Consider the following 15,371-nt stretch of genomic DNA (forward strand, 5'->3'; position numbering starts at 1 on the left):
GTTGATTTCACCGGGAGCTTTCTCGTGTACACAGAGTTGGGAGCACCCGCCTACTGTTGTAAATCCTTGCCCGGGATCCTGTCGTACACCTGTGGCACCCAGCCCTGCAGAGCTGTCTGTGGTTGAACCCAGCAAATCCAGCTTTTCCTGACCAAATGTGCTTCAACTTCTCCCCCAAACAAACCATGGGAAGGGAGAAGACTTGTGCATCTACAAAACCTGACCCTGAAATGGCAGTTGGACTCAAGCAGCGGAACCCAAAGCGTTGTACTTATTCGGGTCTCGCCCGTTTCTGAGGTGCGTTAGGTTGCCAGCACCGCAGACCCCCCGGACGCTGCCGGGAGACCGAGGCTCTGCCCTCCACCCTCCGCCATCCATCACCTGCTCCCTCGTCCAGCGACGGGGCTCGTGATTTATTTATTTTAGACACTGCGATTTATCTGGGGGCTTCCATGGAAACTGGATCCGTGATAAATGACAGAAGCTCAGCAGAACCGAATGACGGGAGATGAATTAGCGCGTGTGCCGCAGCCCCAGATCGGCCACGTTTTGTATCCCTTGTTCTGTGACTGACTGCAGCTCTGAGGACCTCGGGACAGCACCAAGCAGCGCAGAATGTTTTGGCGTGAAGAGGCCCATCAGTCAGATCGTAGGAAATGGAGGCAGAAGAATAAGCAACCGTGCTGTTGGGTGCAGAAGTGCTCCGTTGTCCTGCAGGCTGTAGTGACTGGCCACTTCCATCTCGCTGTGCTGGGCTGTGGAGACGTGTCTGAGTTGGTTTCTTGTCTTGCACAATCCTGTTAATTAGGGCATTTCAATTAAATGTAGAGAGGGATTTTCTGTGGGGCTTATGGTCCTTCCCACAGCAGCGTTGAGCCTGCTGAAGAAAGAAGGCTGGGAATCCAGCGCAGACCCTCGGCTGATGGCGCTGAGGTCTGCGATGCTCCAGCTCCCTGCTGAGGTCGCTGCCCCTGGCCGGGCGCTGGAGCAGCCCTGTGGCCGCCATTGCGGCTGCGCCCGGCCCTGCCGTCCCGAGGAGCAGGGAACCTGCTGCTGCTGGGCTGCCTTCCGCGCAGGAGCTCCGGTTTGCTTCGCTCCGTTTGGGATGCTGGCATTGATGGGGTGCATCTCTGCCTCAGTTCCCTTGATGCCCAGCGACTGTGGACATGCTGGGGGCAAAAAGAAAGCGATAGAAGAAGTTGGTGGAAGAGCAGCAACAGGTATTCCTCTGAATTGTGTGTTCGTCTGCGGATAGCTTGAGGCCAAACGAGGTGCAAACAGAGGTTATGTATCTGAGACGCATGAAAATTCCCAGCCCCCGTCGATCGCTGCGACACAGCGAGGTTCCACGGTGAGCGTGCGAGCGAGGGCCGAGCTGAGCGCAGACGGACGAAGGTGCTGACCCGGGGCATGGGAGAGGACGGGCTCAGCGCAGCCCTTGCGCAGGGGCTGGCCCGTGGCACGGCACTGGCGAGGAGCCGGGTGCCTCGCTCGGCGTGTGCGGAGTCGGGGAAGGCAGGAGAGCTGGCCCTGACACGAGGTCTGTGTTGTTACGTTTTCTCCTGGGTGATAGAGTGCCTCTGGTTAGTGTGTGTTGCAGCAGTCAGGGATTTAAGAAACCAAAAACGATCTGTGTATTTCTCCTTGTTGCTGTGTACTCCCGCAGCGAAATATTTCTGTCTCGTTGCGAAGGCGCAGCTCGGTATTTCTGTGTGGAGCAGGGGAAGGCAGAGCTCGGCCGTGGCTTCCACAACCGCTCCTATAAAACGCTGCCTCTGTTCTTTCCTTGCAAGACCCCAGCCTGACGACGTGCGCGGACCCCGGCGTGCCGCTCTTCGGGATGCAGAACAACTCCCGGGGCTACCAGGTACTGCCGGGCAGCGGGGTCCCCTCGGCTGCACCCCTCGCGCTCGCGGCGCTGAGCCCGTCTCCGAGTCCTCACGCGGATTGGCTTGTCCTCCCGCGAGCGGGACACCCCGGCGCGCTCCGTCAGACCTCACAGCGCGTTTGTACAGGATTAGCTAGCAATGTATTATTTATGATATTAATTACAGCACTAATTAATAGTTATTAGCCTAATTAGCATGCACATTGGAGACATAAGTTCCATTCATTTTCAGACCAATTTCTGTAGGTGGTTTTCTTAATCTTGGCTCCCATACAGATCAAAATTAGTGGAGAGAAAATACCAAAGCAATTCCCCGGGGTGCTCCGTTTCCAGCCTCCGCTGCCGGCCCCGCAGGCGCCCGTTCCCTGCTGGGGTGGAGCCGGGCGCGGGGCTGGGAGAGTTAATTCCGTGTGGCTACTCCTGCCAGAGTGGGTCTTTCATTTTTGCTGCTAATTAGTTATCTTAATCCTGGGTTTTCATGAATATTTCTAGTTTTCAATTAGTACTGAGACACCGTAAGTTTGACTGTGGTGGAGTTGTCAGTCGGGAGGGCTGCACGCTGTGGTGAAGGCACCAGAGGTGCTCGCAGGGGTGATGAGGCGGTGGCTGGAGCAGTGTCACGGGGAGATGGGTCTCAGGACGTGGTACCTGGGGGACCGCAGCAGCCAGCTGAGAGTCCAGGAGTGACCTCGTGACAAAGCCCGGCCCCAGGGCCAGCGAGGAGGTGGCCCGCGTGCTGCAGCGTTGCTAGGGAGGGTGGGAAGGGTACTCAAAGCCCGGCTTGGCAATTTTATCCCAGCGTATTCTGGTTTTAAAGCAAATCCAGTTGCAGTAGTGGGGCTTGCAGCCGACCAGCGTCGTCCTGCCAGCCCCTCTGAAGCAGGGACTGGGCTCCATCATACAGTAATGGTTTGGTTGAAATAACAACAGCGTGGTTGAAACCAGATGCAGAGAGGTGGATAGTCTGCAGGAAGTAAGCATACCTCAAAAGCGCTGAAAAGTCAGTTTTCAGGTTTTGGGATCCTTTTTGCTGTTCGCAATCCAAACTGGCGTTTATCATACGGCCGCGGGATGTTTGTTGATACTACTTATGTTGAATATCCCTTTTGGCACAAAATTCAGCCCTTTCTCATAGCCCCAATGTTTGCTGCTGGCTTTGGGTGTATGGGAAAGACAAAGCAGCCTTGCCTGTATCGCTGCAAGAAGCAGCTCCCCGCACAGCTAAAGGCCGCAGCTTCCCAGGGGCACGGAGAGCTTGCTCGACACCAGGCTCTGGCAGGGTGGGGAGGGCAGAAAGCAGGCAGCTCCCCCCTCCAGCGTGTGGAAGATGGCGAGGCACAGAAGCGCTTTTGTATGGCAAGCCTGGGTGAATCCCGCTGCGCTGGGCCGTTCAGTGGTTTCTCTCCTGTTGAAACAGGTGGGCAGCCTCATCTTTTTCAAGTGCCAGAAGGGCTACCTGCTGCAGGGCTCCACCACCAGGACCTGCCTCCCCAACCTGACCTGGAGCGGCGTGCAGCCCGACTGCGTCCGTAAGTCTGGGGGGAGGTGTTGGCAAACGAAAGCAGGGCCTTTGAGCGTGCTGTCGCCTTGTTTTGTTGCCGTGCTTCACCATGAAAATTGCTGGTATCCCTGGTATTTTGGGGGGAGAGCTCTGAAAAAACATATTCTTGAAGAAGAGGGAGATCACACAATCACTTCTCTGCTGACGTGGCTATACCAGCAGCGGCTGCTGATTGCAGCTAAGATACTTGTCCCTCAGAGATACAGTTTCAGGTGAGACTTTGTTTTGTGCTTCTGAAACCACATTTGGTGGCCGAGATGTGAGCTCGTAAGGTTAACGTTTAGCCAGAAGGGCTCTCCGGCAGAGCAGCGTTTCTCCTCACCTTTAATAAGGTGTTGCTCTTCCTTTGAAGCTGTCCATCATCTTTTCCCTGCTACACCAGAAGGAGTTTAATGCATTTAAGTGGTAAGATCCATCACGGCCTCTGTATCAGAAGCATTAAAAAGCTTTTCCCTTTCCCTTGTGAGGTGGTTTGTTGGTGAGATCTTTTTCCGCTAACGAACCCCATAGGTGCTGGTGCTGCGAGCAGCCCAGCCGGGACACCTGCCCTTAAACACGCGCACACGCAGCATCAGCGGAGGGGGGGTTGTTCTGGACGGAGCTGCCCTTCCCCGCTGCTCGCCTGGGTGGTGGGAGCGCGTCCCCGACACCGGGGTCTCACTGCCGCGGCGGGAGGCGGCAGGGATGCGGCTGTGGCTGTACGTGGGGGTTTGCTCCCGGCGCTGGGAGCATGGACGTAGAAGATGCTTTTGGCTTACAGAATCACAGAATAGTAGGGGTTGGAAGGGACCTCTGTGGTCATCTAGTCCAATCCTCCTGCTGAAGCAGGGTCACCTACAGCAGGCTGCACAGGACCTTGTCCAGGCGGGTCTTGAATATCTCCAGAGAAGGAGACTCCACAACCTCCCTGGGCAGCCTGTTCCAGTGCTCCGTCACCCTCAGAGGGAAGAAGTTCTTCCTCATGTTCAGACGGAACTTCCTGTGCCTCAGTTTGTGCCCATTGCCCCTTGTCCTGTCACTGGGCACCACTGAAAAGAGCTTAGCCCCATCCTCCTGACACCCACCCTTGAGATATTTGTAGGCATTTCTAAGGTCCCCTCGCAGCCTTCTCTTCTCCAGGCTGAACAAGCCCAGCTCCCTCAGCCTCTCCTCGCAGGAGAGATGCTCCAGTCCCCTCCTCATCCTTGTAGCCCTCCGCTGGACTCTCTCCAGTAGCTCTTCATCTTTCTTGAACTGGGGAGCCCAGAACTGGACACAGTTACTCGTGCCAGCAAGGACTGCTGAGTTGTTGCTTTTAGGTTTTGCGTAAAGCTTTCGTCGTCTGCAGCGCGGCGTTGGATGTGGTCACTGCTAATGAGTGCTGAGCTGCCGCCTCCGAGCTGGGCTGCGGGCTCGCGGCCGGGGCTCCCAGGCCACGCGAGCGCGGGTCGGCCTTTCAGCTCTCCGGGTTTTATATTTCATGTTCTGTAAAACATGGATGAAGATAATATGTCATGAAGGCTGCTGAGGATTTGTTTTCGTTCGCGAACAGTCTGATAGCTACAGAAAGGGCAAATTTACAGCGTGGGTGAGAGGGAGCTTCCCGGCTCTGTGATTTATTCATTTTGTGTCGTAAGTCCTCGAGGAGAGCGGTGACACATTTACAGCAGGACCTGACAGAGCAGCACAGGCCCGCGCTCGCTCCGGTGGCACGGAGTCGGGCAAGCTCAGCCGCCATTTCTGGGGGCCAAATCCTGAAAGTTATTGTGCAATTATAGGAATTCACGACTGCTGCACACTTGAGGACTCCCTGTGTGATACTGTGGACAGGTAGGTGCAAACTATTAGTAGGATGCTGGTGCTGTGAAGAGAGCTTATAGAGAACCAGATCTGTACCGCTCTCACTGGAATCACTGCCTTAATTTACTGGGTCTTGATGCCCTATAAAAGCAGGTTTTGGTCTGCAGATAGACCTGGGACGCAGTGCTGGGGAAGAGGTCACAGGAAGGAGGAGGGAGTCTTTAACATCATTTGGGTTTGACTTTTTTCCCTGAAAAGGTGGGGGATGGCAGAGCCTGATTTTCAGTTCCTGGAAGCTGGAACCGAGTGAAGGATCCCCTGAGAGCTTTCAGCAGAAGGAGGAATCTAGCCAGCGACGCACGGGAAGCGGTCTCGTTAGTTCATCCAGCTGGGAAAAATCCAAGCACGGCCTTGTCTGCCTTAGTGAGCAGAGAAAGCTTTTGCTGGAAAAAGCTCTGCTAAGAGAATTCTGTGCCTGCTGACATCATGGTGTCACTTGCTCTGTACGACTGGATGGTGTCGCTCAGCTCTGTTGTCCTTGTGCTTTTCAGCTCACCACTGCAAGCAGCCGGAGACCCCCTCCCACGCCAACGTTGGTGCTCTGGATTTGCCATCTCTGGGCTACACCTTGATCTATTCCTGTCAGAGCGGCTACTATCTCACCGGAGGATCTGAGCACCGAACCTGCAAAGCAGATGGCAGCTGGACAGGAAAGCCACCGATTTGCCTGGGTAGGAGCTCCGAGCGGTGTGTACCCCTGCACCTCTGCAGAGGGGAGCGTGGCAGCCCAGGAGGAGCAGCTACTCGCTTAGACCTGCACAGCCGCCCCGAAGCCGCGTCCTTGCACGGCTGAGCTGGCTGCGGAGACCGCAGCGCGCTCAGGGGCCTGCGCAGGGGCGGGGAGAGGCAGCCACAGGATTTTCTGCCTGATGGTTTGGATCTAGAAGCATCTGCACGACTGGTCTTTACCTCACGCCCCTTGTACCTACCTCAGAGTCTTAGATCAGGAACACGTAGCGGTCTGATCTTGAAATAGAGCTGCGTGGCTCCGTGGAGCACGGGAGCTCGCTCTGGATGAGGTTTGGGGCAGGTGGCAGGGGAGGTCAGCGAATGAAAGCTTCCTACGGTTTCAGGTGGGCTGGGCAGGAGCCCATCCATAGCCCCGGTACACAGGGACGTGCAGCCACGTTAGGTGTGTGAGCAACGCCGGCCGAAAGCCGTCCTCTGCCAGCAGCAGCACGGTAGAGGCGTCTCGGCAGTCTCAGAGCCGCAATATTGACCGGCTGCGGTGTGCCCCTCTCTTTCAGCTGATGTCCGTCCCAGCGGGAGGCCGGTCGGCACTGCGCGGGACCCGCCGCTCGCCAAGGTCTCAGGTACCGGAGTGGGGGTCACTCGCCCGTGGGACATGTTGGCGGTGGACCCGGGCCTTACCAGCCCCAGCCCCTGCCCAGGGCAGGCGGAAACCCGGCTGTTCCTCGCAGCCTTCACGCTGCTGGGCTGGGGAGAGCAGCCCGCGCGCGCCGTCCTGCTCGTCCGTGCTTCGCTGCAGAACGGGCAGGAGCCTTGAGGGAGTCGGGCACCAACATCCGCTGCCCTCCCCAGGGCACTCCGGAGAGTCGAGCCCTCGAGGGTGTTTTACATCAGAGCTTTTTTAAGAAAAATGGGTTTTGTTAGCTCTTCCTAAGAAATTAGTTTGGGGGTGGGTTGGTTTTTAAGACTTCAGTGGCATTTTTTGTCAAAACAGTAAAATTGAAGTCATCAGCCTGTTTGTTCTCCTCTCTTTGGCTTTGTACTCCGTGATGATAAGGCAGAGAGTGGGTGGGGTTTGAGATATTTAAATACATATTTGTGAATTCAGAGAAAGAAAGAAATTTGCTCTATTTTGACTTCTGAAAAACGGAAATAAACACCAACGCGCTTGTTTTTCTGCATCCCCAATTGCTGTGGTTTCTAGTGCCTGCTGATGTGTTCGCGAGGAATTCCCTTTGGAAGGGCTCCTACGAGTACATGGGGAAAAAGCAGCCTGCGATGCTGTCTGTCACTAGCTTCGACCCTGCCACCAGTAAAGTCAACGCCACTCTGATAGACCACAGCGGCGTGGAGCTCCAGGTGTCCGGTAAGGGAGCTGACGTGGCCGTTGGTGGGGGTTTACACCGCTCACGAGTGGTCTCAGAGCAAGGAGCACTGTGCTCTGCTGTAGGAGTGATGTTGATGCTCTGAGAGCTTTACAGAACCACCCAGCTCTGAAGTCTCCAGTCTTTGGTTGGACCAAGACAAACAAAATCATGTACCTGAGTTTGCTTTGACTCTACCTGAAAGGCAGCTCAGCCCAGTCCGTCAGCCATTCCCTGTGTGCTGGAGTGGTGGACTTGTAGTCAAACAAGATCAAGTGACATGAGTGCATCTTGGCCCTGCCCTCTGTGGGGCACCATGTTGTTACTACTGGTCCAGTGACATAACCTGAACAGGACCAGTCCAGTCTCTTCCCATGTGCAAAATGTCTTCAGTATCCTGGGGGTGGACGTGGGATTGTGTGCTTGTGGTGTGTCCCCTGGCGCAACCCCCTGAGAGGGTTGGGAGGAGGAGTTGTCCGCTCTGCGATGATGAGGTGATTACTCTTTCAGGTAGAAAGTTCATTACTTCAAGCTCAGAGAGAGTTGTTATGACCTAGGGATTAAAAGCCACTTATTTTTCAGGTATTTACAAGAAAGATGATGTGCACCTACTGCTCCAGGTTTACCAGATAACCGGGCCAGTGGAGATCTTTGTCAACAAGTTCAAAAATGATAAATGGGCTCTAGATGGACATGTAAGTGCACGGGCACCTCATATACAAAGTCCACCCACACAACTCCTCCCATTGCTCTCACAACCCTGACTGTTCTCTCGCTGAAGCTGAGGGAATAACTCCCTTAGCTGGTGGCAAGATGAGGCTGCTGTCCTCCAGTGACCTGCTTGCTTGAAGGGACATGGGGCATTCCTCCAGCAAGCAAGATAACATTACGTGACAGTCAGCTCTTCCATGCTCCCTTGCAGCTGCGTGTTGATTTTTTTATTGCCCTGCGGTTTTAAGTCTGCAAGTCTTCCAGATAACACTAAGGGAGAAACCAACATGATTAATTCCATTTTAACATTTGATATCTGCTAAACATCAAGCTGGAGGAGCTAATTCTCCCTCATGGAGTCAACTTCTCACCCCAGTTCCTGTGTCTGGTAGCTTCCCATGCCCTCAAGAGACCCACTGGAGCTCAGAAGAAACATGCATCTGATTGACCTGTGGCCAGCTGTAGCTCAGAGCCTTCCCCATCCCTGATGAATCAGCAACAGCATCTGCAGTTCAGTGCAAACAAGATATTTTTTTTTCCCCCCCTCCTTTGAGATGCGAGAGTCTTAACAAGTTGTTGGGCAGTCAGACTTCCTAAAAAATGCCACGATTTTCTGGGGAATTGAATCAATTAATGCTATGTATGAACTTGAAAGAGGCTGTGATGAGGTGGGTGCTGAACTCCCAGGGAGGGGTTGAACACCTCTGTTGATCTCTGCTCTCCTGTCGCTGCAGGTCTCGTCAGAGTCGTCAAGCGGCACGTTTGTGTACCAGGGCTTTGTGCGTGGCAAAGGCTTCGGGCAGTTTGGCCTTCAGAGACTTGGTAAACTTCCTCTGATTACTGCTTTTTCCCTTGATTGATGAAGGCTAGATTTTGGTGGTAGTGCAGACTTTCAAGCAGGAAATATTTCTTCTGTCCCTGGCTTCAGTTTCCAACCCTGCCAGACCACAGCTTTATAGATGGCTTTGAACCATCAGGTTTAACCTAACCCTTCCCAGCTCCTCTCTGCACATCGCTTGGAAGAGTGCTCGCAAAACCCCCACTAGCCCCTGGGGTAGAGAAGTCGGATGCCCTCAAATCTCTGTTCCCAGGGGGGTGGGAGGTGGGGGCGTCTGAAGCAGCTTCTGTTCCTCAACGTTTGAGGCTGCACGGGGGCTCCCCATGGCCCAGCAGCTCTTCCACCCTGCACCTTGCTCCGTTCCCATCTCCTGTTCCTCGCTGCGCGGTGGAGGCGGCTGCGCTGCCCTGGCCTGTGTTTAAGCACTGGATATTCTGGCAAGCGGGGCTACACCCATCCTTAACATGCGATCTGTGGGAGATGAGCAACGCTAGAACAAAATCTTTGGTTTGAGAACGGAGTGAGGCATTTAAATAAGCAGGTTTCTGTTCAAAGGCAGAAAGAGTTCAGAGCCACGAACAGCACCTGGACGCTTTTCTCCGTGTTGCCAGATGTCTGACCTAAAAGCCCAAGTCCCGTTGCTACCACAGAAGTGTCTCCATCCCGCTTTCAGAAATCACAGAGGCACTTGAGAGCTCAGATGACTCAAGGTCTGAGCTCCTAAATATCTCTTAAAATGTGGTTTGAGCTCTTCAGTCTCTTAGGATTTTTGGAATCTGACCCTGGAGTCTTGTCACCTTTATGATGCTCATTATTGCAGCCTTTGAAAGTCTCCCATAAAGCCTAACTTTAACCATCCAAGTTTGAGCATTTTGGTAAGATAAATCTATTTACATCTCTCTTTAATTGCACTTCTAAATGAGTGATGATGTCTAAGCTAGGCTGGATCTCCAGACCATTCTTCATGCGGCTTAGAAGCTTTTCATTACATTTTACAGCAGCACTTGTAACCATCTTGTTCTGTTATGGAAGATGGAACTGTAACTCAAGCAGACCCCATTTCCCCCGGCAGGGTTTTGAAATGTGTTTACTTCTGCTGTGTTTCAGACATCAGCATGATGGAAAATGATCCCGAATCAATAGGACACCATTTTGCATCCAACAGCAGTTCTGTGGCAGCTGCCATTCTTGTGCCTTTCATAGCCCTGATTATTGCAGGGTTTGTGCTTTATCTCTACAAACACAGGTGGGTTTCGGGAGCGGTGCCAGTAGGTGAAACAAAATCAGGGGGCTGACAGAAAAATTTGTGAGCTTGACTTAAAAGCACTCCCCCTAGACCTGGTTTCTCATTTAATTCAGAAGGTGAAAAAATAATGGAGCAAGCCTGTGTGGAGGGGTGAGGGCGTTAGGAAAAGAGTAGGGGGGGCTTTTATGACCGTTAATAAGATTTGTGGCAACATTGAGTAGGATAAGGCAGAGTAAATTTCGTACCTCAGCGTTCAAGCTGGCTTTGCATAGGTTATAAATTAGTTACTTCTGATGGATGCATCGCTGTGGAGACGTCGCTGTGCTGCGAAGCGCCGTGCAGGCTGGCCGCTCGGGAGGGAGCACGCGGAGGGCTGCAGCAAAGCCCAGGGAGCTGCCTGTGCCACAAACCTACAGGGAGGTTTTTCTGTAGATCCCTTCTGCCTGAGCCCCAGGTGTCTGCCATCTTCAAAAGCAGCGTTCTCCTTCCAGCTGACCTCTTGTCAGGGCAGTTCAGCAGGAGTAGCCATGAGCTTACTCGATTTTCTCTCTGACATCCTGCAGGAGAAGACCAAAAGTCCCATTCAATGGCTACGCAGGCCATGAAAACACCAACGTCCGAGCAACGTTTGAAAATCCGATGTATGACCGAAACCTGCAGCCCACGGACATCATGGCCAACGAGACGGAGTTCACAGTCAGCACTGTGTGCACAGCTGTATAGCACCCGTCCCCGCGGCGGTGAGTGGGCAGAGGGGAGCGCGGGAGCGGGACCGAGCCACCGCTCTCCTCCCGGTTGGCGCTTGTGAAACGCTGGGGTGAAGCAGGGGTTCGCAGGGGCACCCAGAGTGGTTCGTATTGCCGGGGAGATCACAGAATAGTAGTAGGGGTTGGAAGGGACCTCTGTGGGTCATCTAGTCCAACCCCCCCGCCGAAGCAGGGTCACCTACAGCAGGCTGCACAGGACCTTGTCCAGGCGGGTCTTGAATATCTCCAGAGAAGGAGACTCCACAACCTCCCTGGGCAGATCATCTCTGCCCTGGGCAGGACCCACACCAGCATCCTCACCTGTGGGTCTCGGAGCTGGCTGTCGCTGGGGGCATGCTCCAGTGGCAAAGCGAACCCACATCGCCCTGCGGTGAGAACAGTCACCAGGGGAAGGGAGAAGCAAGTCTCTAAGGGAGCTCATTCGCTGTGTGACTCCAGACAGGGTGCTCTGCACAGCAAGCGGAGGGGGTGAGCAAGGGGTTTAAAAGTTTCACTGCAGGGGCACAGAGGAGTAGCTTAATGTTGTGAATGGAAGGACCCTGGGGACCTAAAGAGCGCTTCTAGACTGAAACATTCTTAGTCTGAGGTAGTGAAGCTATTGCAGGCTTTCCCAGCGTTTCTGTGTGTAATAACAAACCGTTCCCTTCTCTCTCCACCTTCCTTTCCCGTTGTCCCAGATTTCCTCGGGGGTCGGTGTCTAGTGGATGATTGTGTTTCACCTCACTAGTCTCCATCCATCCCCTCCCCATCTCCGTCCTCCCAACCTTGTTGAGGCTGTGGAGAAGCTGCTACACTTCGTTGGACTTTGCGTTAACTCCTGAGAGAGACTGCTGGGTTGTCCTCTGTCGTCCTCACCCACCCTCTCCATCCTTCCGTGGATGATGAAGCCAACCAAAGGTCTGCCCTGGCGCAGCTCCTCGCTCCCACCCTGCCGATGGGTCTCAACCCAGCGTCGAGCCCCGGGGAAGCGGAGGACCCGGAGGCCAGGTGGTAGGAGGGCTTTTCCAACCTGCTCGTGGTTACGTGCTCCTGGAGGGAGCAGTGGGGTGTGTGGGGTCCCACTGATGCCCCGCGGCTGTGGGAAGAGCTTGGACAACAGAGAGGCAAAAGCAGGTTGCACTGCACATGGTGCTGACTGGGGTCAGTGGAAAATACCAGTATGGGACAGGAGGAGTGCTTGCTTTGTCTTCATTTGGTTTTCTGGGTTATTTCCTCGTTGATCTTTCTAAGCCAGGGCTTTTGTGGAGGAAGAGTTTTCAAATAGGACCTTTTCAGTGAGAAAAGCAAAACTTTGCAAGGTTTTCTCCTCTTCCTCGTATTTAATTTTCCTTTGGGCGTTCTTGCTGGGTTTCTTCTGCCCCGTGTTCTCTTCGGGCAGCTCTCAGGGCTGGTGAGGAACCGTCCCCCCATCTCTGGCCCTCTCCCAGCAGCTGAGGAGTTTAGCTGCGTCCAGACTCCCTAATCGGGAGATCGCTAACAGACATAAAGGGACAAAAACCTCTTTGGAAAGAACTCTAACAAATACTGATTTTTCCCCAAATAGCATTCAAAAGCCTTTGCCCTTTCCTTATTGATCCTCCAAATGGCAACGCAATAAGAGTTTTAATTTCTGTCCAGAGCCGTTCCCTTTATTTCCCAGGGCAGAAAGGTTGCCGTGGCTTTCGTGAGAGCAGATAAGGCCGCTTGACATTTTTCCTCCCTGAGAAGAGAGCGATGCTTCTGTGATGACACTGCCCTCCTAATACAGAGGAGAGCTGCTCGTGTTGATTCGGGGCTTTGGTCTGTTTGGTTTGATCACCGTGGCTTAGGCCAGGCTGGAGGCGAGGACGGCCACAGTGCCGTTTTCCCAGCTGGAAGTCGAGTGAAATCCAGCCGGCGTAGAGCGGCGCGTGTCAGTGAAGCGGCTGCCACTTACAGAAGACGTGAAGGGAAAACAGAATTAAAACAAATGCGTGGTGTTTACATCCGTGCTCGCATTTAAAGGCTGGCTTTCCCCTGCCTAAGGTCAGCTGAGGTTTTGTCGAATGAAAACCACAGTGTATTTTTTTTCTGTTTTGTTTATTCTTTTACTCTCTGTGCGTGTGTGTGTATGTATATAAATATATATTATTTTTTTTACTTCTGTCTGTTATTCAGCGCTCTCAGAGTAAGCAGCGTTCTACAGCCTAATTGCTGAACAGCCAGCCTGCCAAAAAATGCCACCTCTGCTCCCCAGAGCGTGCAAAGGTGCTCTGATTTATCCCTGAGAGGTGGGTGCAAGCGCCAGCGGGAGCCAGAGCCCTGATCCGGCGTGGAGGTGGGCACCCGGGCAGCTCAGGGCTCAGCGCGGCGTGTCCTGCGGCGGGGCGTGCTCCCAGCCCGCGCCAAACAGGCCGGCGGAGATGGGTTCACCTTCCCTCTGGCTGTGGGACTAAATTCCCCGGGGCAGGGAGGCCGGGCTGGCAGCGGTGCCTGCCCCTCGCCGGGCACCCCCAGCGTGCAGGACAGACCCCCGAGCAAGCTGGAGGGTACGTGAGGAGAGCGGACCCCAGCCAGGCTGCGGTGGCCCTCGGGTCTGGGGTCCGCACGTGTCACAGAATCACAGAATGGTCGGGGTTGGCAGGGACCTCTGTGGGTCCCCCAGCCCAACCCCGTGCCCAAGCAGGGTCACCCAGAGCAGGCTGCACAGCACCGCGGCCAGGTGGGGCTGGAATATCTCCAGAGAAGGAGACTCCACAGCCTCCCTGGGCAGCCTGGGCCAGGGCTCCGTCACCCTCAGAGGGAAGAAGTTCTTCCTCGGGTTCAGCTGGAGCTTCCTCTGCTTCAGTTTGTGCCCGTTGCCCCTTGTCCTGTCGCTGGGCACCACTGGAAAGAGTCTGGCCCCGTCCTCCTGACCCCCACCCTGCAGATATTTAGAGGCATTTCTAAGGTCCCCTCGCAGCCTTCTCTTCTCCAGGCTGAACAAGCCCAGCTCCCTCAGCCTCTCCTCGTAGCAGAGATGCTCCAGTCCCCTCCTCATCCTCGTAGCCCTCCGCTGGACTCTCTCCAGTAGCTCCTCATCTTTCTTGAACTGGGATGCCTAGAACTGAGTGTCCCCTCGGTTTGTCGGTGAGTGCTGCGGTGAAGGCAGGGAGCTGCCGCCCCGTTAAGCTGGGGTGATGAGCCCGGGTTGTCCCCCCGGTTCCTTTGCTTGCCCGTGGAAGTAGATAGCTGATTCCTGACTTCCGCTCTGCTCCCCTGGCCCGTGCTTGACCCCAAGGGTCCCCTCCAGCTGAAATTACTCTGTGATTCGTGTCCTTGGTCAAACCCACAGCCCGTTCTCCTGGCCCTGTCACACAGTCGAGGGACCGGGCTCCCTGGCGTGGCAGATCCCGAAGGCAGTGCCATGTCGCAGTCCCTGGTGCTCCGGTGCTGGCAGTTGCAGCATCCTGAGCTCCCCTTCCAGTAGCCAAAGCTCGAACACCTCGCGGTGTCCCACCACAGCAGAGCTCGAATCGCTGCAGGCCCCTGTCGCTGAGCGGAGAGAAGCCTCTCCGGGGTGCGAGTGGGGCCGAGCCCCTGCCCGCAGCGAGCAGGCGGGACGGCGCGGGGAGCAGGGGTGGACACGCGCACAGCGACGGCAGAGCCCGCGCCTGCTTTTCACACCTTGCTGCATCCCGCTCAGTCAGTGGAATAGCCAGGAGAAGCTCGGGTCAAGGTGTGTAAGATGAGCCCGAGACATTTTAACACCGAGGCAGGGGGAAGGGATGCTCTGTTTAAACAAGACTTGCTGCTTTCAGCCCGTAAAGTACAATTTTCTGCTGTTGCCCAAGCAACGAAGGGAGTGGAGGGGGTGTTGTCCCATTTTTTTGCAAGCTGGCTGGGACCCGATACGTGACATTGTCCATTTTTGTGCCCAGAGGACTTGCATTATGTTTAAAAAAAAAAAAATTAAAAAAAAAAAAGAAAAATAAAAAAAGAAAAAACAAGGAGAAAAAAAAAAGGAAAGAAAAAAGAAAAAATGAAAAAAATCCCTCTTTTGTACAGAGATATATTTTTATGAATCAAAAGTTTGTACAGTTAAAAAACACAATGTAAATGTTTTTTCATTATTGTAGTAAACAGTAGTGGAAGATCAGCTTTTTTTTGTAAATGTAATAAAATGTATAAATATGGTTTACATAAAAGTGTAAATATGTAATCTATACATACACTTGGCTTGTCTGCAGTATATACAATTTAATTTATCTGTCTCTGTATATGAGGCTTTTCATTGTGTCCAGGCATACTTTACTGAATTTGAAAGCTATTTTAAATTTTTGAATTAAAATAAAATATAAATTTTTGCATTGCTTTTCTTACATTTTTCTGGTGCCTTTTTTCATGAGCTGCCAGAAGCTTCTCCTGGGATCCTCTGGGTGCAGGCTGCTGCCCCTCGCCCTCGTGGCCCTGCCACCCAGAAGCTCGTCCCGCGCTCGCACAGCAGCCGTGACCGGCGAAGGACTCGGG

At 53.9% G+C, this 15,371-nt stretch overlaps 1 protein-coding gene across 2 annotated transcripts in view; it reads left to right on the forward strand.

Moving 5' to 3' along the window:
• Positions 1-13,846, forward strand: part of CSMD2 (CUB and Sushi multiple domains 2) — a 306,819-nt gene extending 292,973 nt beyond the window's left edge. For both annotated transcript variants that reach the window (XM_075437890.1, XM_075437891.1), the window contains 10 exons: positions 1,794-1,867; positions 3,306-3,417; positions 5,780-5,959; positions 6,536-6,601; positions 7,183-7,344; positions 7,925-8,037; positions 8,788-8,875; positions 9,999-10,137; positions 10,701-10,877; positions 11,582-13,846. In XM_075437890.1, the coding sequence (XP_075294005.1) occupies positions 1,794-1,867; positions 3,306-3,417; positions 5,780-5,959; positions 6,536-6,601; positions 7,183-7,344; positions 7,925-8,037; positions 8,788-8,875; positions 9,999-10,137; positions 10,701-10,860 (1,094 nt within the window). In that variant the 3' untranslated portion in view covers positions 10,861-10,877; positions 11,582-13,846. The remainder of the gene's footprint in view (positions 1-1,793; positions 1,868-3,305; positions 3,418-5,779; positions 5,960-6,535; positions 6,602-7,182; positions 7,345-7,924; positions 8,038-8,787; positions 8,876-9,998; positions 10,138-10,700; positions 10,878-11,581) is intronic.
• Positions 13,847-15,371: the final 1,525 nt, after the last annotated feature.

Source organism: Opisthocomus hoazin, chromosome 17 (genome assembly GCF_030867145.1).
Source record: "Opisthocomus hoazin isolate bOpiHoa1 chromosome 17, bOpiHoa1.hap1, whole genome shotgun sequence".
In the NCBI taxonomy this organism is placed as follows: Eukaryota; Metazoa; Chordata; class Aves; order Opisthocomiformes; family Opisthocomidae; genus Opisthocomus; species Opisthocomus hoazin.